The sequence below is a fragment of the Agelaius phoeniceus genome, chromosome 3 (assembly GCF_051311805.1).
Source record: "Agelaius phoeniceus isolate bAgePho1 chromosome 3, bAgePho1.hap1, whole genome shotgun sequence".
Lineage (NCBI taxonomy): Eukaryota > Metazoa > Chordata > Aves > Passeriformes > Icteridae > Agelaius > Agelaius phoeniceus.
The window spans coordinates 95,609,105-95,629,964 of record NC_135267.1 but is presented as its reverse complement, the minus strand read 5'-3'; the positions used below and the strand labels follow the sequence as shown (position 1 = coordinate 95,629,964).

Sequence of the window (20,860 nt, the reverse complement as noted above, 5' to 3'; positions counted from 1 at the left end):
AAATAAATTGTTTATATCCTTTTTCTTAGCTTAGTGAATAAAGCAAAAATCCTTACCTGTCATAATGGAATGGTTTAGGCAAGAGTAGATTCTTTTTCCCCCAGAGATTGAATAAAGCCATGGGGAGCATGTGTTTTATCCCTCAGAAGAATTGAACAAAAAGTCAATGTGTGGAATTTCTATTTTTGGACTCTCTTGTTGCATGCTCTTAGTAACAATAAATTGGTGATACAAAAGACAGACACCATATCACACCCTCCAGCTATCCCTGTTTCCCTATTGAAACATTCATTACTTTATATTGTTTTCACATTGCCAGGCACTGCTAGTTATTGTTTTAAATTGCTAGTACAGAGCTTGTAAATTACAAGATATTTCTCCCAGACTAAGGCCTCAGCTCTGCTCCCCTTGTGATATTCACTGGGATTCCTTGGGCTTCTAATGTATAACTCACTGGAACAGTGAAATAACTTGACTCTTAAATTATTATCCATTGCCAATTCCAGTATATTATATACGTAAAATCTACATTAAACAAACATTATTAAGTGTATTGAAATATAAAAAGTTTGAAACAAGGGGTAGTGCCTAAGAACACATCACCTGCATTGGTGGTTAGAATGATCACTTCAGAGTTAGGAATAAAACCCATGAAAGAAGAGAAAATAATTTGTATTAAAAAAAGGACTGCACTAAATCCTGTACCTCTCACCTTGATCAGTGTTACCAAGTTGGAAAGATAAACTTATACAAGCATAATTATTCTCCTTAAAGCAAGGAGTATATTGCTGTCTTTCATAGAGGTTTCTGTTTGGCTAGAAATCCTCACATAATATAGGAGATTTCTCAAAATTCTGGTGTGTTGCAGATATAAAATCTTCTCTGAAATTTCAGCTTTACCAAAAATCATTCTGGTAGTAGCTTCTCATTGAAATTCTTTATTATTTGTGGAAAGACAATATAGTATAACTTTATGCATTTTTTCACCAGCCCCTGAAGATGTGCAATCACCTACAGCAATATCCTTTCCCACCTTCCTGCTGATGAGTTGGAGTCCACCCAAAACACCAAATGGTATTATTACAAAATATACTTTATATATGAATGGGACACCAATTTACTCTGGAAATGGAACTAAGTATGTTGTAAAAGGTGAGTTCTCTGCTAGCATGTCAGATGGGTGTCATGGTTGCAATGAACAATTGTATGATTGATACCTCATTTGAGAGGAGAGAAAAATAATTCTGAAATTGGCTGGATGCACTTTAAACTCTGATGGGTTTAATATTTTAAAGCATCTTACTCTTTGTTGGGACTTAGAAAAATTAACACTGCCATGGATGGTGTAGCTAAATCTTGTGCCTCTTTCACAGGATCTGAGTCATGTTTTTAATGGTTTTATAACATTTTGATCTCATGCCATCCAGCTCTCAAAGCAAGTAAACTGCCAACTGTTGAAGAAATTATATACAGGTTTAATAGTTTTTCTTACTGCCTTCCCTAAATATTCTTAATTAGAGAGATACTTCATTGCTTACCTGAAGAGCTCCTAATTCATTTATTAAAAATATAAACAAATAATCTGTTTTCTTTTGATAATAGTTGTGCCATATAATTTGGCCAATAGCCAAATTATATCAATACTCTTAAACTGTTGCACTGAAGTTAAGTGCCCATTATTTGACAATACAGTGAAGCATGGTAATCTGACTTTCTATTTTAATGTAATTGGTGTAATTTAATGAATTATCCAGATTACTTGTTCAGGCATTATGCAAATAGCAACAACAAAAATAATAATAAAAAACCAAACTGAAACAAGAAAAACTCCCAACAACAACAGTAACAAAAGAAACCAAACAAACAAAAAAAAAACCAACCAAAAAGACAAAAAAGAAAACACGGAGCTAGAAGTGCCATGCCACAGCATAAGCACTATTGTGGACCCATCAGAATTTGTATATCTTGGTAGGTACAAGAGAAAATAAAGCATTTCATATTGGACAACATAGGGGGAAAAGGGTACCATGGCCCTACTTTCTTTTTAATGTAAGGCCTTAAAATTCAAAGCCATTTCTGCATCTTGAGTCAGTATAAAACATATTTAAAAATTCATATAGTTCAAATTTCTTTGCCTTGCACAGGCCATAAGGTACTGGTGTGGTGGGTCAGATTTGACACTGAAAAATGAATCCAGTTAGAGAACCTCCTGAAGGCTGTTGATGATCGCTATAATAAATAGTGCACACTTTAAGTCAAACTTTTTCATTCTGTATTCAAAGGTAATGGATTTTTCGTAACCATAGTAACCTTAGTGTATTTCTGGATAAATACATGAGGTATATACATTCTGGTTTTATTTTTGAATATAAACTACCACATTATGTATTACTAATAATATGAAAAATAGGATATAGGTTAGCATAATGACAGCTCAAACTAGTGTGCATTTTTCTTCTGCAAAAAATAAATATTTATCAAAAGTGTAGGTTCAATTAATTTCTCCCCCATCTCCCCAGTTTTCTGGTATTCTTGTGGTGCCATTTATCTTTTTTTTGCAAGATTTCCATTAATCTCTCATTGCCATATCATAGCACTGTTCTTAAAATTTTTGAAGTGCAAATAGTTGTGCTTCCAATCTTACTAAAATCATTACTGAAATTTCATCATAGGTCCATAATTTAACCAAAATGTTCATCTGCAACCTGATTATAAATGGGCAAGTGATGTAAAACATTTGAGGTAATGTTCACTATGATGTTGGTTGGTTTAGATTCATGTCTGCTTGCAGTCTGAATTATAGCCAAAATGAATGCTTATTGATAGAAATTATGGTCCAGTAACTTTTGTAATACTTTAAAAATATAGAAAGCATAAGGCTTCTACCCTTAAATCTTGAGTGGTATGTTAGAATACATTCAGCTGAAGTAGTCAGACGAAATCTCATTTGGTTCATAGGTTTTCTAGAGAAGCTGTTGTTGCTTTTATGTAGAAATTATTTATTTATATTTTACTAGAAATTTTTATTGATCCTGTTGAGCATTTATTTAATGACTTTGATTTCAATCAACCTAAGACATGGATCTAAAGAAAGCAGAAAGTCCTAACTTATTCAAAGGAGAAGGCTGGATCAGATCGTGTTACTGTAAGCTATACACCACAAGACCCGTTTTTTCTACATGGTGTGGAGATCAGTGTGTTTACTTTGGGTCCATTTTTTGTAGCTGCCAATTTCTCCCTCTGCCTGAGGGAGAAGCAGCAATGTGAGCCAGCAGGCTGGGATTTGGGTCACTAGAAATCCCAGTCCTCGTGAATCGAGCTTATTCAAGATCGTGCTTAGATCTGCGTGTATCTTTAATTTGACCTGATTTTGCTTCCTTTCAGAGCCCAAGATTTTCTACTTTGTAGGCTAGATTTAAAACAGATACAACATGATCTTCTTTTTTATTTCCCCAAGGGCTACAGTTTTATGGTGAAAAGTTGGAGCTTTTGGTTTTGGAGTATTATGTTATATATGTCTTGCCTTTTCCCATATAATTATCCTTTTGTTTTCAGTATTCGTGCTAGTGATTTTTGTGTCTTATTGCCACAACATAATATACTATTGACCCTAGACAGAGAGACAAAGTTCATTGTCTCTGATATCTAAAAATTGTTGACTCACCAAAATAATTTTCCTCATTTAGGAACTATGACTTACTTCCTGGCCAGTATATGACTTTCTGTACCAGAAAGTCATAGATTCTTTCTGTGTTTTTGAAGTGCTGTATCTATGGAAATGTGATGGTTTTCTAAACCTTTCTTTTTAAGAAGATATAAATTCTGTTTCAAAATTAGTACTTCACTGACTTTCATTTTAGACCATGGAAATTGCAATCAGTTTAGGCTAATCAATCCATAACTTGAGGAGGGATATGTTTTCTCAACACCATAATAGCAAATATATTGTTAAATTAATTTCTGATCTTGACAGTTGTTGAGGGCTTGAAATACTCATTGATTTTCATGGAAATTCAAGTGTTTGTTTCCTCTAGGGGCTGAGCTGTAATTAAAAAGGAAACCCTTTAAAAGCACATATGGCAAATGTACACTTTACCACATTGAAAAAGGAGACCTATTAGGAATCCATCATCCATTAGTGCCTTTAAATATTTCCCCCATATTGACAAATTTGGTTTCTGTTTTGTGAGTAATAAAATACTGAAATGAGCCAGCCCCTCTGCTGCAACACCTGTATTAACTGTCTGCCTGTGATTTTTCCACCTCCCACCTTTATGCATTTGCTGTATGTGGTGTATGTTCTACTTGCTCATGCAATCTGGGTTGTATTTCACATCCTATATTCCAGTGAAAGCCTAATCTCTCCAAGGGATGAGCCCAGAAGAAATAGTCCCAGATTGCAGGTTGAACTTCAGCTGTGTGAATCCATGCCCCTGTATTTATGCTTTCAGTTGCTCTGTGTGTGAGTGCAGAAGCTCCTGTAGCCAAGACCATAATCTGCAGCTCAGAAGAGTAGTTGCAATAGGATTGTGCTCCCCAGACCGTCAGACCTAAGTGTTTTGTAGATGACTAGCAGCTGTGAGGAGCTGGAGAAGCTTGTACAGTTATCTTCAGAGCTCTTAATGTATTGATCTTAAAAAGGCTTTTGATTTTAGGAAAATCTGAGCTGGTTTTCCCTGGCAACAGGAAAATATTCTTTTCATTCAAACATTCATAGCCAAAACCAAAGTTTCTACTTTGAAGCATAAAGACTTCTTAATATAATTATTTTAAAGATATTTTAAAATTTATGCAAGGTATCGCTTCCTGTCTTCTCTTTTGTTTAGTCTCGGAATTTTTCTACCTGTCTTAGATTAGAAGGGCAACAGGGTGGGTTTTATCCTGAAAAGTAGTAGACTATTGTATGCCAGTCTGAGCTGGTGGTGCCAATACCACCAACAGAAGGGTGATCTAATAAATGCAGAATGTTATAGCATAAGCAGAGATGATCAGATGTGATCCAAGTGCTCAGGGTTTTGAGGGCGGTTTTTTTTGGGTGTTTGTTTGTTTGTTTGTTTGTTGGGTTTTTTTTTTGTGGATGGGGAACCTAACTGAGGTGAAGAAACTTTAGAAAAAAGGTTAGAGCAAAATGTTCCTGTGTTCTTAAAAGCTGAACATTAGATGGACTGAGAAATGGTGCTCATTATCTAACATGTTTACAAAGGGAAATGACTTTGTGGATACATTAGAAAACAAACAAGACAAACAATATGGATCTATCTTTGCTCTGAGCTTGGCATTGAGGACGTATATCTGCATTTTCTGCAGCACTAGGTACTTGACAATGTTAACAAATTGTGTTCATATAATTTTCCTAGCAGAATCTAATGGTTCTCATCATGAATCTTTAAAAGGAAGATTTTCTTATTAAGACTCAGCTGTATGAAACTTATTTTTCTCTGCCAAGCTGAAAGAAGTGTTTCGAGTTTTTCAGGAAAGAAATCATGTCACCTATGTTACAAGGGCAGACCCTTAACTGAGTTAAATGAGTACAGAGTTATCCTAAATTGCATGTCCAAGAGTTTATAAAAAAATGTGACAGAGTACTTTGTACCAGGTTTGTGGGCAAAATATTAAGAAGAGCCTTGGACAAGGTGAGGAAGAGCTGTCTTCACATTTTTTTTTTTTCTGGGAGCATGAACTAAGTTTTAGCTTATTCAAATTGTTATTTGACCTGAGTGTGGAAAGGCTGATGTCACAAAACCAGGTTAGAATGGCAGCCTTTTTTTATTGCGAGGAAGAGACAGATGTTTGACATCTGTTCAATCACGGCTTAACGTATTTGAACTTAAAAAAAATGGGAGAATCCCAAATTAGTACCTGTATATTTTATGTTGCTCTAAAGCAGTAGTGATTACAGTACACATCATGCACAGCCATGTGAAATGACTACATTTTACAGAAAAATTGGCCAAGTTTTTGATCCTTCATACCCCAGGAATGCTACTGCTTGTTTTAAATTAGAAGTCATGATAATAAAAGCAGAATCCATCATAATATCAGTATTGCACTGATTGCTAAGTGAAACAATTTGAGCAAGAAAATCCACAGAGTTGCATGTAGAAGATAATTGCAGTAAGATGTATCACTGCAAGAGGCTGAACCACTCAGAAGAAAATCCTTATCTTATTTTTAGGGGGTTCTTTTGGTTACTTTTGACAATATTCTGCTATAGCCATGTTTAAGAACAACAGTTTCTAACCCTAAGGATTTGCCTTCCTTTGTTTTAGGTCCTGCTCAAGGATGACAGGCAACTTTTGCCTTAAAGGACAAACAATAGAGAGATTCTGTAGTCCTCTGGTATGAGTTTATTTTCCATCTTCCAGGTGGCAGCGAAATACTTACAATACTAAATGTAGTCTGTTCTTTCACTACAGGTTTTTGAAAGAGTTGTTTGCTATCAAATACAATGTTAGTGCTAGATTTATAGATATTATAACCCTCAATGTCACAATTCCTCATTTTTTTTTTGTGAAAGACTTCTTTAGCACCATGGTGGACAATAAAAGTCAGTCTTCACTTCTTTGCAGTTAGAATTGGTTATCTGAAACATCTTGCACATGACCCAGTGAGACATGGCCCAGTGTCTCACCCTTATTTTAGGGTCTTGTGCTGCTGTGCAACAGTGCCAGGCCAACATATGCAGCTGGTAAGTCATACAGGATGGCTTATGAAGAATGCCTGCTGCTCCAGGCTTTATTCTGGCCCTGGCCCATGCATTTAAGTGGACATGTAGAGGTGCACCTGGCACTAGAGGGCAGGGTACGCCAGCCTGACAGGAGAAGCTGCCTTCCACTGAAAGTTCTAGGGCTGTAAGGAGGCACATTTGATACACCTGAAGTGGCAACACTGACATTGCCGGTGACCGGTGCCGTGGTAATTAATTCCACAGCCCCAGAATGCAGATTCAGCAGGCACAAAACCAAAGGGCAAATGGGCTGTCTGAGCCTGGCGTTCCGGTATTTCAAACGCAGACAGAGATCTGGTGCACTCGTTGGACTTAATAATACACATCTGGGGAATTTAGAGGGGAGGGAGGCAGGGGAAGGGTAAAAGCATTATGTTTATTTGTAGCAGCTCTGTTGTATCATTTTCTATTGCAGTGCATTAGTGCAGTGTTAAATAAAATCTGCTTATTTAAAATCCTTTTAAATAGTGTTTAAATATTTCCTGCTGATACAATCTGCTAAAGTAGTTATCCTTGCTGCAGATTTCAGTTAACCTTGTCGCAGATATTAAGCCTGAAGCTACACAGACTTTTAGGGACCTTGATTATAGAGCAAAACCTAATGGTGTCATTATAAAACCACAGCTGGACAAGCTTCTGGAGTCCTTGTCCTTTGATCAGATTTGGGTAACACAGCAAGCCAGGAGAGAGCTCACGCTAACCCTGCTGGAATTGCTGAGCTCTCAGGTTACTTGAGTACCACTTTCTAAAAATTAAAATGCAACACTAATTATAAAATGAGAGTGATTGGGACCTTCCAATCTTCTGCATGTACCAAAGTGAACTGGAGCAAAATAGCTTCTCCAGAGCTAATAGCTATAGAACAGGGAGAGTGTTTATTCTATCCTTTCCCTTCTGGCACATAAGAATTATTTTGGCTATGGGCTCTGTTTTCTAAACAAAGAGAAGAAAAGCATTGATTTCCTGCCTTGTCTAAATTCCATGATAAGAAATTAAGCCCCTAAAAATGTAAAACTCACAGATTATTTTTTTCTGTAATATTACTTCAAAATATTTGTCAGAATTAGGCATCTGTAAGCTTTTTGTTCTGTATTTTCTCCTTCAATATCTAGATTGGTAAGCAGATTTAAAGATGCTGACATATCTTCAGAAGACAGTGTCTACTGAGAAGGACACATTTAAATGAAGAGTTCATTGAGTTCAATTTGTAAAATGTGAATTTACAACCTTAACAGCGCTTTTTCTTTTTTTAAAATCCATCAGCAGAGCTTACTTCTTAATGTCCACATATAATTGTCTTGTAGGTGTTCTGCACTGGCATGTGGATTTGTAGGTCTTCTCCAAGATACCCTCTTTGCAGTTAGATAGCAAATTCTTATTTTGCTACTTTCTGAGATCAAGTTCTTGTAACATTGTGTATGTGAACCTCTCTTGGGTAAACTGGCCAAATCTTGTCTGCTTTGCTCTTGGATTTTCTGAAGGGCTAATCTATTTCTCTGCATTTTATCTTTAATCAGTGAGAGCTTCACCTCAAGTGTTATAGTTTGTCTTTGTGAGCTGTTGTCTCATGGTGAATAGCTTTGTTACTAAATACAATGAGAACTCTTTAAGATTTGCAAGAACTAGGACATGCTTTCTTGGCCATGTTGTGCTCATAGCATGAAGTACGTTTTGTGGGATCTTATTTTTAGCAGTATGCTTGGTAATTATGGTTTGCCTGAAGCTGGTAAAACAAAATGGTGGCTTCTGTTCATTCTGATAAAATGGACACATAAGCTTTCATCCAGTCACAATTTAATTAAGTGCTTTAGAAAACATCAGAAACTGTGCAAGGTTTTGTGTTGCAATTAGTAATAATATATTGATGGATCAGGAAAAGCATCTTCCCTTTTCTAAAAGATTTTTTTTTTGTTTTGCCAAAATCATTCTGAGATACTTGGTGAATGATTTATGCTTAGTTTCAGGTAATGCTAGACTCAGGTAAATGAAGATAGGAGACTTCTTGCACAGATGGACTAAACCCAAACTTGCTGCTTCTGCTTGAATCTCTAGGTATCCATTTATAAGGACACACCTCACTTAGCCATAACTTAATAGGCTTGGATAGAGTGGGCCAGCCTCTTTGGTATTTCCAGCTGCATAATGAAACTTGTATCTGAACTTTTCCTTATGCCCTGGAAAAGATACTCATAGTTCTCCTTATTAATTTAGGAATATTTGGTCTCCTAAACTGCTAAACAGTGGATGAATATTTAATTTGAAATAGATATTTTATTCCATGCTTCTGCATTACAAAGTGTGTTGGTTTATCAGCTGTGATAATTCCACAGAGCAGTACATGTATTCTTTGGCTAGTGCTAGACACAGACTATTCTCTCTATACCTGGTATATCCCAATATTCCTTTAACCTTGGAATATTGATAAATTATGACAATGTACAGGCAGGTAACACCACAGCAGCACTTCTAGGTGGGTTTCCCCTTTCCTTTGCTTTTACTAAATCCGTGACCATGAGGGCATTGAGTCATTTACCATTACTGAAATATTTTCGGCACAATTTTTATTGAAAAAACCAGAAAGCTGTAAGGAGACAAATTTATGAAAAGTGCAATCCTGAATTTTTGCATGTGTTTCAGAATTATAATTTCAGTGAGTCTGAGAAACTTCCTTAGAATTTCCATTTATAAAATACTTCACCAGTTAATGTAAGTACGGACTTTTCTGAGTGTTTTTCATCTTGCATGAGTCTTGCCTTGTGTGTGAACAATACAAGACTGTGTGTTAACAGACCATAAAATGGTTGTAAGTTTGATTTCAAAAATATTTGGTGGTTTGTACAATTAGAGTATTCATGTATTTTCAATATCTCCTCTTAAGTTATGTGGAAACATATGAAAGGAAAGGATCTTGTCCCCAGAACCATGGGAGGCATTCTAGGATACTTCCTTTCCTGTTACCACTGCTGGCAACGTAATTTAGGCTTCTACACTGATTGCTTAAATTGTTTACATAAAGCTTAATAGCCTTTTTTAGCCAGAACTGAACTCCATCATGCTTTTTACTAGTTTTCCATGGAATATGTCTTTTATGAGGATTTATTTCTGATTGAAGCATTTTACATAGATTGTAGTTGGATTCTGAAAACTCCTGGGGATTTTCTTTTTTTTCTTTCTTTCATTTCCATGGGTTTTATTGTATAAATAGAGTGACACATTAAAGGGAGGGGTTACCAGGAAATTACCTATTGGGAAAAAATATTCAAGTGAACATAAAGCTAAGCATGTAAGAAGAACATCAGATTAGTGTGCTTTAAGTAAGGCTGAGACTCGTGGTCCTAACACGGATAGAAAGGTGGGTGATAAACGTTATTTCTGTGTTGGCTGCTTGGGACATGCAAGGTTCCATGACTACAGAGATACATTTAAATCATGTCTACAGTCTACATATCTTGATTTCTTTGGTTTTTTTGCATGTTTGGATATGTTTATGGCTACGTAAGGTTGTTCAGAGGCGACCAGAGAATCTGGTTTATTAGGACATTCTGGATCCTTGTGTCTCACCTATCCAGGATCATTGGCTAGACAGGGGGAGTTCACACAAAGGATGTATAAGTGACATTTTCTGTCTATTCTAGGAGAAATGCTGAAAATTAAGGAAATTATCAATAATGAAAAGTTACTCATGATGCTCTATGTCAATAGCTTCCTTTTGAATGCTGAATTTCATATTAACTTCAATCTGGACCTATTTATGATCACTTAATTTTAATAATACTAGTAATTTTTGTTCTGATCAAGGAACAAAAATTGAATCCAATTGACAAGCATTTTTAAATATCATGAGCTGGCATGCTAGCCTTTTCATCAGCTCAAGGATGTTAGATTAAACATTTCAACTAATGTGTTTTGAATGTTTAGAGGTATGACTCTTGGGATTTAATATCATTGTTGCAATGTCACATAACAATTTTTAAGCTGTTAAATTGTGCTGGGAATTAAAATACATGTGCAATTTAAGTCTTTCTCCTATGTTTACAGGCAGAGAAAATTGCAGAGAAAGCTTGTCAAGTAAAACTAAAACCAAAGTGAGATACACTGAATAAATAAAAAAGATTAATAAATTAGAAATGTTAACATTAAAAAGAGGTACAAGTCTTGGCTTAAATATGAAAAGAAGTTGTGTAGCAGAGATCAAGGCAAAATAAACAAATGGTAAATAGAGGTAGAAAATAATTTAAAATATTTGCATGCAGGAAAAAGGAAAAATCCAAGTAGATAAATAGTCTACATTCAAAACAGCTGAGAGAAATTACAAGGAAACTTCATTAAAGAGCCTGTCCTTAGTGATGCTTCTTTGGAAGTTACATGAATCACAATTGTAGTGCCGCAGCCAGAGAACCAATAAACAGTAAAGCAGCTAGACTGAAATAGATCTTTGTTTCTACACCTTGTCACCAGGTAACGGTTTTTGGAGGTAGAACTGCTACAGTTCTACAGAACTGGAGGTAGGAAAGCCACAGTTTTGGCAAAATCTGTGGCCTTCATGCACTATCTTACAAATTGTGGTCACAACAGGTACTGTCAGGCTTCAGCAGAAAAGCTGAGGATGTGAATCGACATAGAGATTAGTCTGTTCCTCTAGGAGGTCCTGCTAGAGCAGCAGTGTGTCAGGTTAACTGCGAATCATAGGATGGCCCAAGTGGGAAGGGACTTTTAAGATCATCTTGCTCGAGCCCCCTGCCATGTGCAGGAACACCTTCCACTGGACCAGGTTGCTCAGAGCCCCATCCAGCCTGGCCTTGAACACTCCCAGGGAGGGAACATCCACAGCTTCTCTGGTGCCTGTTCTAGTGCCTCAACCACCCTCAGAGTAAAGAACTTCCTTGTAAAAATCTAATCTAAACTGTCTCTCTTCCAGTTTGAATCCATTCCCCCTTGTCACTATATGCTCTTTGTCTTTCTGCAGGCTTCCTTCAGGTACTGGAAGGCTTCAATTAGATCACTCCAAATCCTTCTCTTTTCAGGCTGAACAATCTCAATTCTCTTAGCCCTTGCTCATTAATGAGGTGCTCCATCCCACTAATCATCTTGGTGGCCCTGCTTTGGACCTGCTCCAACTGACAGTGCTAGGGAAGCACAGGAAGTTTCAGTTACAAGTCATGTGTTATCTTAGTTGTGTCCCTGAGTTTCACAAGAAAACTCATAAAGATAATACCAATAATGTAGCATAATGTGGGTATATACCCAGCACTGACTATTAACATAGTGTCAGTTGTTCTCCTGTGAGAAAGAAGTAGTAATTATAAAAGCTAAACAAACCTAAACAACCTATCCTGAAAAAGAAAAATTAAAGTTGTGAAACAGCAGAACTAAACAATGTAGTGGGTTCTACACAGGCAAGACTAGAGCAGGGAGAGGGGTGGAGTGAAATACAAAGGCCTCTTAAGGGTTTGCCACTAGTGAATTATGCATCTCACTCTCACTAGTAGGCGTAAATGCATAATTCTTATCTGTTCTTATTACTTATTTATAGCACGCAGTAGAATGTAAATTCTATGCCTCCTTTGTAGGGGCTTAACATGCTGGTTAAGGTATGCAGATATTTCAATGAGCCTACATAGACAACTTTCTGGGCATAACACCCTGTTGCCAATTAAAAGGCATAAACTTCAAGCAATAAATTTATCTAGCTCTCCCCTCCCATTAACAGGAGGAGCACAGACATAATGTAAGAAATAACGTATAGGATCAACAGATAATAAGAAGAGCATTCATCTTGAAATAAACTACTCTGCATTATTATTATTTATGATAGTTACTGTTAATAAAGTACATGTGGGACAGAGGAAAAGCCTGCAACAACCATTGAATTTATGAGACTGGGGACAGATGCAAGCTCTTCCTTTTATATTGCTGGCACTGATCGATTTGTATTTTTCCCTGATGATGGTTTATGCCATTATAACTGTTTTGTGGCTCCTTACTATTGACTTATGGTTGCAAAGCACTTCACAAATGAGAGCAAGCTTCTGGACATTATATCCTAATCTGCACATCCTATAGATATGCCATAATACAGAGCAGCTGACTGCACCACCTGTGATCTGTGCACCCACAAACATGATTTATTCTGGTAATCCCAGTTTAATGCATCACATCAGATTGTGGCAGTTATGTTATCTGATGGCATTACTGACACTGCATGCCATAACTGGGCAGTGCAACATGTCAAGTTGAAAAAAACTTTGGGCTTTTCTTTTCTTTCCCTTTGTTTTCATGTGTGTTTTGAAAGTAAATATGAAATTAAATGAAACAAAATAAAAACCCAAAAACAACAACAACAAAAAAAACCCAAACAACCCAAAACAAAAAATATAAGGGATCTAAATAATTTTGCCCAACCACATGTTGACCATATTAACGACTCTGCAGCTTGGGCTGCTTGTTCTAGTAAGGAGAGAGAAGAGCAGATAGAAATACAGTGTATTTTACTGTGGTGCTTATTTTGTGGTCAGCAGAAAACTAGCTCAGCTTTTGTAGTCTTGCAACAGATTTAACTTGCTATAAATTGTCTTGTTTAGGAGCAGTGCTCAGAAGCTGAGTCCTCCCACTATCCTTGTTCCAGCACTCCAGTAATGTTTTGGCAAACTCCTTTATCCTCTGACTATAATTCAGGAGTACAGAGCTGTTCTGGTCCTAGGAAGGTGATGCTATCTCTTCTACAGAAACTCTTAAATCACATGATAGCTTGCCTGGATGGTGAGAATTGTTCCCTAATCATCTCACATGCCTGGGTCTGTACAAAATGGTGAAAAAAGTTACTCATCATGCGTGTAAAATGCAGATGTTGCTAAATAGAAAACTCACAACCTATAAATCCTTAATTTAATCAACCTGTAGTTAGTTGATGGCACTACAAAGAGCCCTTGTTGTAGGTTTATTGTTTAGGTTCCAATTTCTAGTGTTGAGTGTGCTTTCTCAACACTTTCTTCTGCTTGTTTAGTGAATTGGCTTTTGTTGATTAAGACAATTTTTTGGCATTAAAATGGTATTTTGTAATTTAGTATGCATATTAAATTATAGTGAGAAAAATATAGAAATAAAATTGTCTACATTTTGTCAAAATATTTATTTTGGAAATTAATTTCTTTGATCCCATCCCTCTTTTTCTTTGCTTGGCAGAAAAAAACTTAAATACAGTGTTAAAGAGTTCAGAGTTGTTTCAGATACAGAAAGAAAAGTATAGAAATCTTGCAGGAATGTTGGACAGATTTGCAAATTATAGTGATGCTTATGTAAGTAATTTAAAAAATATTATATTGATACTTAATGTTTCTCCCCTCAAGTTTGATTTATAAAGATAACTTTGAATCATCTTGTCAGCAGTACTAGATGTGCCACAATTTTAGGTGGGGTGAGTGCCTCTGAAAATTCCACTTTCTGAATTTATTGCAAGAGCTTTTTTCTTCCCTTCCTCCACACACCCCCCTTCTATTATTGAAAGGGAATTCAAGGGAACAGAGCATCCTAATTGCTTTTCTATGTAGGACTTACTATCCTATACCCCTCTTTGGTGTGTCTTCTTTGTTTCCTTCTCTGAGGTTGTTTCTTTGTAGCCTCTCTTCCTAAGAAAGTGTTTGTAAGTCTCCGCTCTCTCACTGCTGTTTTCCAGACAGACTTTATTTCTGCACTCTGTAATATATGCTGCTCCAGATGAGACTGCACTATTGATTTATACAAAACAGATAGTAATAGTTGCTGTTGCTCACCATATATTCATATATAGCCACATCTTACTCGCCGCAGCAGCACGTTCGCATGTGCTCTTCCGTGGGTTGTAAAAGTGGCAGCCTGGCACTTCATACAATTATCTCAGCACCAAATGTTAGGTAGGTCTGAATTTTGTTTCTCCCACTGCAGCAAGATTGGAATTACTTGGGAATACAGGATGTACTTCTGCTGGTGAGCCAAAGGGTTCTTGGTCATACTAATGTGAATCCAGAGTAGTTCCATTTTTATTGACGCAGGTATCTGAGTTTCAAATTTGCAATGTGTTTGCCTACTGCAAATATATTTTCCAGTGGTGAATATAAAACTGAAGTATTACAGAGGTAAAATGGTCAAATCACACTTTTTTCCTTTTTCACTTTTTGGGCTAAACATTGACTGAGACATTATGGTTCATATGATTTATACTAGCAACTCATCTCTGTTTAAGCTGGAATAAGAAATACAGTGAATGGATTGGAAGCATTCATGAATGGAAATTTTCATTTAAATCTTAAAATCTTCATTCCTTATGATGTGTAAAGAAATGAAAAAGAGGGATATCAAACTAAGATAGTGTTATTGACAACAATTACTTCTCTCCATGTGCCTGGTAAATATTAATATGCTTTGTCTTCTTTCTGATTTTTCTCCCTCTAACCTTCAAACTCATTTTATTTTTCCAGCTTTTATAATTGAAGTAAACTAGGGAGACAGTGAATGGTTTTAATTCTAGTCAGCAAAGCAACTTGGAAGTTCAGTAGATTCATTTGATGCTGAATGTTTGCACTGACTGACTGGCTCTGTGTCATTTTGGCAGCAAGAGAAACTTTTGAAAAACCTTCCAAATTGCCTCCGTATTTTTCTGATGGTGATTAATGCTGATGAGTCAGGGAAAACATATCAGGGATGTTATGGGAAGGAGGATTCCAAGGAGCATGCTGATTCTTCTGTGGTCAGTTACATGACATGTCCTTAGAATCACAAAGCAATTTAGGTGGAAGTGCTAAAGTCTGAAGAGAAGTTTAAATGTTCTTCTCAAATATGTCCCTTCTGCTTTTTCTAAACCATGTGGTGTGGGGCACTCCACAGGATTTGAATTTTCTTCAGCTGAGCACCTTTGGGATTTCAAGCTAGTGTGTCCTAACTGGGGAGTAAGAAGAGCCTGGAAAATGTTTCCACAGTAGCCATCTCAGGGATGTGGCTTTACAATAAAAGATTGGAATCCTTGCTCCCCAGCTTTTACAATGAGATATGAATAATAGGCATAGGAATGATGTGTAAATAAAAAATGCATACCTAGCTAAGGAAGGTTAAAATTAAGATACTTTTACTAAAATAAAAAGGAACAATGAAATCCATTAATCAGGAATGGATATTTATGTGGCCTTGTGAATTGGTCAAGATGAAACCTAACTCTTGAGAAATGAGTTTTGACTCAAAGAAGTATGAACAAGAAGTTTGGGACAATAAATGGCAAAAAGTTTTACTGTGCAACAGTTAAGGGTGTAAGAGACACTGTTACTGAATGTGAAGGCAAATAAACTTGATCATCTTTGTTGTTAAAAGATAATTATCTTTAAAAGCCTTAATGTGCTTCAGAGCTGTCCCTTTTCCAAAAGTGGAACCATTTTCAGCCATGTGAAATCTTTAGCAATTTCTTGAAATCATTTCAAACTGAAATGATGAAAGATCCTTTTGTTTCACATTTGTGCCAAACAGTTTTTCTTCTTGAATATAACTCTTCTACACAGTCCGGTACATAACTGCTATGTTTTCATGCTCCCGTATGTTAAATTGTTTTGTTCTGTGCTCTTTATTTCATAGCCTGGAAGTTCCCTGAATTCTTCTGAAGTGCTTAAGTCTCAAAAGGAATGAGAATTTCGTAGAACAGCCTGGGTTGGAAGGGACCTGCTGTGGACCGGGTTACCTTTCACTAAACCAAGTTGCTCAAAGCTCTGTCCAGCCTGGCCTTTGAGCACTTCAGGATTGGGGTATCCACAACTTCTCTGGGCAACCAGTTCCAGTGTCTCACTACCCTCCCAGTACAGAATTTTTTCCTTTATAAGTAATTTGGAAAACCAGAGGTGTTTACTGCTGAACAAATAGTTTCTGAAACACATCAGCATTTGTTGGCCAGCTGGAAGCCAAATATTTTGTCTGTGTGCCATTATGTCAAAGTCTTTGCTGTTGTTCTTAGAGCAGAACAACAGCTTATGGTGCTTCCTGGAAAGAGTTATTTGTGATGCTGGGTTTATTTGTTGCTTTTTATTACTTGCACTTGTTTTTAATGGCTTCACAAAATTATTTAAATTTTGTCACTCTCAACATTACCGAATCACATAAGCATACTTAGTTATTAATTAATATGTTAGAATTTGCTGCTGTCTTGGAAGATAGATGTTTTCTTCAGTTAAAGGGTCAGTTGCACGTGTGGAAGGCCAACCATTGCTAATTTACACAATTTGGTACATGAGCACTTTTTGTGTTGATTGAGTTGCCTGAAGTATCTAAGGGTACTTCATTTGTGACATATTTTTTTTCCTGAAATATTTTCAAGTAAGTGCGGTGTGGGGTGGGGTTTGCAAATCTATGAAAAGATGCAGCACTAGTATAATACCCTTCCAGAGAAAGTTGTACATTAGTGATGGCTCTTTGAGAGTCAATATAATTAAGTGATTGGTGCTTTATAAATAAAGAGAGCAGAATATACTGTACTAAAAGTTGAATATGAGTTGTGGCTTGCTTTCAGGAAATGGTGGAAGGCAGAGAAATGCTAGTGATGTCTGTTGGAGCAGGCCTGATAGTGCAATCTTGACACTTAGCATATGAATTAGATGTTTGGGATTTTTTGGTGGTTTACAGAAATCAGAAGGGGACATGGTTTTATTTGGTGGTGAAGATTTATGGTCCCAAGAAGTTTATCTTCTAATTAGATACTAAGTTACTATGAGTTAATATAATAGATTGTGAGAAAGAAGATGAAAAAACAGAGTAAGGGGGTGAGTAATGAGCTGAAGTGTTTGTATAGTGTACCTACATAAACTACGTGGTGATTGGAATTCTTTGGAAGTTTTTCATTTTCAAACTCTCTCAGCAGGTTTTTGTTGTTGTGCTGCTAACAATCCCTTGCTACAATTTTGTTGGATCATTTTCCTTTGAATATAGCAATGAGATAACTATTGTGTCAATTATTTTCCTGAGAAAGCATATGAGACTCCTTGCCCAAGTCATATGAGTGCTTACCAAGACAGGACGTTGTCATTCCTGGTCCTTACAGGAGCTGCCTGAAACCAGGGAGAATGGAAATAGGGAGGAAGAGGGGAACAAGAAGGGTGTGTGGCTCTCTTGCAGTAAATCTGAATATAATAAGAGTGTTAAGATAGTTACGGATAAAATAAACTATTGCAGCTATTACTACTGTGTTATTTTTGAACTGGGATATATTCTGAAAATGAAATGGGAAAGCTTGTTTTGTTATATCTTCAGTTTTGGTTGGGTTTTTGTTTTTGGTTTTTTTGACTGAACTAATTATGTTTTTGTACTTTTTTTAGTAACTTCTCTCAAGTTCCATGCTGAAAGTGGCACTGTAGTGTTGTATATTATCTTACAATGACTACCCATTAAATTTGATCAAAGCAAGTGAGTGATCTTATTGACAATGCAAACAGGGTCATTCTTTATTCTTTCTGCCTCATGCATTAATTGTGCTCTCAGGACTTATGCAGGTAGTTATTAGAAACTGGAGGGATACCAACCACTATAGGTGGTTTGTGTGGGAAGTTCCAACCACCCCACATATCTAATAATTGTTGTGATATGCAAATAATGATTTTAATGATAGTCACTACAGTTCACAATTCTCTTGCTGATGTGTGAGTTAGAAAATGATTTAGTTCGTTTGTGTTGCCTCTGAGGTCAGAGAGATAAAAAGGGAGGTTGATCCTTCCTCTCCCTCCGCTCCAGCTTTTTCTTTGGGGAAAGTGAGTAATGGATTTAAAACAGGTATGTGGGATTTTATTTTCATTTTCTTCCTTTGTTCTGTTTTAGCACGAAAAATGCAGAATTATTTTTCTGTCTACCTTCTACTTTAATGTGATGACTTGGGGGAATCCTGTACCCTCAAAAGACGATCTTTTTATTTGTCTTTTTGTGCTTTTCACTCTTCTGGGTCTAGAGATGAGAACAGGACCAAATCCTGAATTTAGGGTTTTTTCCATCAGTCAAGTTCTGTAATTTTAGGCTTAGCTTTATATTGGTAAGAAATAAGTGTTTTCAGTGAGTAGTTATTGGAATATTGAAATAAGAAACATTTAATCTTTAAATTAAAATCAGGGAACTGGAATTACAGAACAGATTGGAATATAACCTGATCAAGCAAATTTGTAAGAAAAAAATTTCAGGTTTTGCCGTAGGTTTAAGTAGGGTAATTGTGTCCTTACTGGGTTTGTCTTGTAAATTGAGATCAATGAAATTCATCCAGCAACAGCATGAAATCAATTGTAAAATAACATATAATTCCCACCCTATATTGTAAATTATACTTTGTTTGATATTAGTCACTGAGTTTTCCATGCACTGGGGTGCATTTTCTTGTAACACATTTCCACATAATGCTTGTGGATCTGTTTCTAATGTGTTTGAGAGTGATCTGTTTTTCATGTCCACAATTGCCTACATTTGATCTTATGCAAATCATGCAATCAAGCAAATGGAAAGCAAGGCATTGTTGCTAGAGGACCTTGACAAACAGTGGCTTTGTAGTTTTAAGAACCTCCTCCCTCTTTCAAATTCACGTTTGTATCCATAGCTGTTTGAATTTAGTGATGTGTTATGTAATATAATACTTTTAACTTGAAATAGGAAAATATCTCCCAAATTAGGTTGTGATGAATAATTGCAGTGATTATGATGTAATATGATTTTTATTGTTCAGTTTGTCACTTTCTGCTTCTAACCTATTAGAAATACTGCCTTCCCTATATTTGCTGGCTCATCCAAACTTTGAAGTCTATGGAGAGATTTTAATGATGGCAAAGCTCCTACATTGAATGACATTGCTAAGCCTTGAATTTCTTTGTTTTCTTCTCCTGCTTACACAAACGAAATTTTTCTTTTTAGCCTTTATCCTACCTAAATCTTTGAGATTCCATTGAAACTTTCTATTTAGTAGTCAAAATACTTCGGTGTTAGTAAATCAAGATGAGGAATAAAGATTTTCTTTGAATCTGGTGACATACTTCTTTTTAAGCATATTTTATTTTTCAGCTATTTTTAAACTGTCCTATCCTTTCCTCCCCTTTCAGTATGTTTATCATCTGATCTCTGTGCTCATATGGGCTGTGTTTCCATTCCTTGCTGTTGTTTTTTTTTTTTCAACTTGACATGTTTCCCTGTCTTTTCTTCTTGCTTTCTATTCTTAGCTTATAGTCAATTGTTTTTTTCGGGGAGGGAAATAAAGCATTTTCCCATCTTCCATCCTCTTAATCCTTGAAAAATTTCTTCCCTCTTCAAAATGCTCAAGTTATTTCTACAAGCATATGCCTGCCAGTAGTCTCATCAGCTACAGTCTACATCAAACCCCTCACTGACAAGGAAAAGAGTGATCCACCATAAACACATGGAAAAGGAGAAATCAACTTTTTCTTTTCCCTTTCCTTGGGTTATATTCACTCTTCTTGGTGAAACCCTACCATATACTTTCAATTTTGAGAGAAGAAAGCATAATCAGTATCTAGGAGGTTATGAATTACAAGGGTTCCATGATTTGCTTTCATCTATTCATTTTAGGATTGCTGAAAGTAAAATCCTTCTGGTCACTTGTTTGCCCACCCACAACATGAAATACGTAATACTTGTGTCACAGACTTTGAGCTCCATCTGCACTTTTGTGGCTTCTCTTAGGGCAGCTGCAGGGAATAAGGGACGCAGGACGGTGTACAGTAACAAAGGCAATGCAGCCAGTGCAGTACATGGAGTTTCCCTGCATGCTGAGCCAGCCTGAGCACCTGCTCTGGAGTGTGCTTTCCCCCTCTCACTGACTTAAGCACTGCTTAACCCTGGTAGAATCAGTCCCATTATGTTGATTAAACATGTCACTGTTACAGGCATTCACTTGATGATTTTTTTTAGCTGCTGCATTTTTTTTTTAACTCACACTTTGCCATGTGCTCCATAGAACAATACCAATGAGTGATACATAGTGGAGCAATAAATAATACAGAGTGGAGCAAATCAGAAGAAATTTCATTCCTGCAGGGACTTAAGGGGAAAACTAAGGAGAGAGAAGTTGGGTCTATAACATTTCTGCTTTGGTGGTGTCTTTGTCATCCAACCAGAATTTTTAAATTTGTGCTCAGAAATATG

General features: G+C 36.4%; 1 protein-coding gene across 10 annotated transcripts in view; it reads left to right on the top strand.

The window, feature by feature from the left end:
- USH2A (usherin) overlaps window positions 1–20,860 on the top strand; it is a 373,658-nt gene that overhangs the window by 162,137 nt on the left and 190,661 nt on the right. For all 10 annotated transcript variants that reach the window (XR_013181496.1, XM_077175908.1, XM_077175909.1 and 7 more), the window contains one exon: window positions 991–1,152. Coding sequence is in view for 9 of the 10 variants with exons in the window: in XM_077175908.1 (XP_077032023.1) it covers window positions 991–1,152 (162 nt within the window). In the remaining variant the exon portion in view is untranslated. The remainder of the gene's footprint in view (window positions 1–990; window positions 1,153–20,860) is intronic.